The sequence below is a fragment of the Cornus florida genome, unplaced genomic scaffold (assembly GCF_030987335.1).
Source record: "Cornus florida cultivar Cherokee Brave unplaced genomic scaffold, ASM3098733v1 CherokeeBrave_3.0.0_Hap2_Chr02, whole genome shotgun sequence".
Classification (NCBI taxonomy): Eukaryota; Viridiplantae; Streptophyta; class Magnoliopsida; order Cornales; family Cornaceae; genus Cornus; species Cornus florida.
The window spans coordinates 102,321,963-102,323,601 of record NW_026775572.1 but is presented as its reverse complement, the minus strand read 5'-3'; the positions used below and the strand labels follow the sequence as shown (position 1 = coordinate 102,323,601).

The following is a 1,639-nucleotide window of genomic DNA, read 5'->3' as shown; positions in this document are numbered from 1 at the left end:
GAATAGTGTCGAAAAACGAAAAATGTGAAAATGATTCGGTCCTCAAAGGAAGTTGTCAATCCAAAGAAAAGAGTCTCGGAAATCACTCCAGAGCACTCGAGACGACACTAATCAACAAGAAACCAAACTCAGAAGGGAAAAGACAACGGAAAAAAAAATTATTAGAAAAATCCGAGTCATTACAAATAAGTCATGAAATTGTACACCTTCAAACTTCTTGTGAAGTTCAAATTCTAGGCCGTTTACAGCCATCTTCACATATTCTTCCGGCGGCAAAGACAAATTACATTAGAACTTAGCCCGCCTGAATCTGGAAAGGAAGCTCATCATTGACTCTCCAGGTAATTGATGAAGTCTGGAAAGGTCTGTCATGGACACTTCGGGCTCAACTCTATAGAACTGAGTATGGAATGAATCCTTAAATTGCTGCCAACTTTGGATAAAGTTGGCTGGCAAGTTGGAATACCACCTGAAAGCATACCCAGTCAGTGTATTTGGAAACAAGCGTAGCTTCAGCCATGGATTGGCTGCTACTTCTCCACACTGAATAGTGAACTGGCTGATATGTTCCAATTTGGATTTTTCACCCTCTCCATTGAACGTTGCAAACTCTAGAATTCTAAAATTCCTTGGAAATTTAACTTCATCAATGAACTCTGGATAGGTCTTTCTGTAAGATGGCCTTCCACCCCTTCGAGTTAAGCCAAATTCATGTTAAAGGAATTCTGCAAATTGGCTTCTATCAAGCACCATAGGTGTAGAAGGTTGTTGTCTGGCCAACCTTGAGATTGATTGAACACTTGATGCCCCCCACCCGCCATAAGCAAGGGGTTGGCATCTACATAATTATTCCTGCCACGGTTCTTTCCTTCTTTGTTAAGAAATGGCTCCCTTGGAAAAGGTTGCCCCCCAACCGCCATAGGAATGACCATGGGTGGCCTTGCTGGAACAGGTGCGACTGGCTGAATGTTCACAGGTGGAACATTCTGTTGTGCTTGAGAGTTGTGGTATGGCCATGGTTGGCCAGGCTGATTATGCCAAGTCTGCTGTGGAAATGACACAGGTAGAGGATTCTGAACTTGCTGGATGGTTGGCATGGGCGCAACTTGTGGAACAATCATCTGTGCCACTAGAGCAGTTACAGGTGCAACTGGAGTGTAAGTCTGTGCCATTGGAAAAGACTGCAACTGCTACTGAGTTGGAGGGAACGACACTGCATGTTGTTGAGAGGAACTCCCTTTAACAAATGTGGCCGGCCTACTAGCTTAGAAGGCCGACTGTTGAGACCCTTCAGAGTTGTTTGGCCGAGGGGCCAAACGTTGGTTTAAGCTTCTAAGGGTTCATTCCAACATGGACTCAAACCTACAAGAGATTTGGTCCACCATTTCTGCTAAATTCCGTTCTTGAGAAATAACAACTTTAGATTGGTCTTGAGCAACTCTGGCTAAGTCTTGAGCGACTTTTACTTAGTCTTGCGCAAGCCTATCTTGCTGCATTGCCATCATGCAGATGTTGTCCATGATGGGTCCATTTGCCATTGTTTGAGCAAATTTTTCCACCATATCATTTTCATCAGGTGCGAATCGTGAACTTCCAGTAGAAAGTTCACTGACTTGCATCTCTTCTAGTTCGGCAGGGT

General features: G+C 44.0%; 1 protein-coding gene across 1 annotated transcript; it reads right to left on the bottom strand.

The window, feature by feature from the left end:
- Nucleotides 1-288: 288 nt before the first annotated feature.
- Nucleotides 289-1,172, bottom strand: LOC132296575 (uncharacterized). The gene is made up of 2 exons (XM_059794762.1): nt 751-1,172; nt 289-691 (listed from the first exon to the last, which is right to left on the bottom strand). Exons 1-2 carry the CDS (start codon nt 1,170-1,172, stop codon nt 289-291), a joined length of 825 nt encoding a protein of 274 aa, XP_059650745.1.
- Nucleotides 1,173-1,639: the final 467 nt, after the last annotated feature.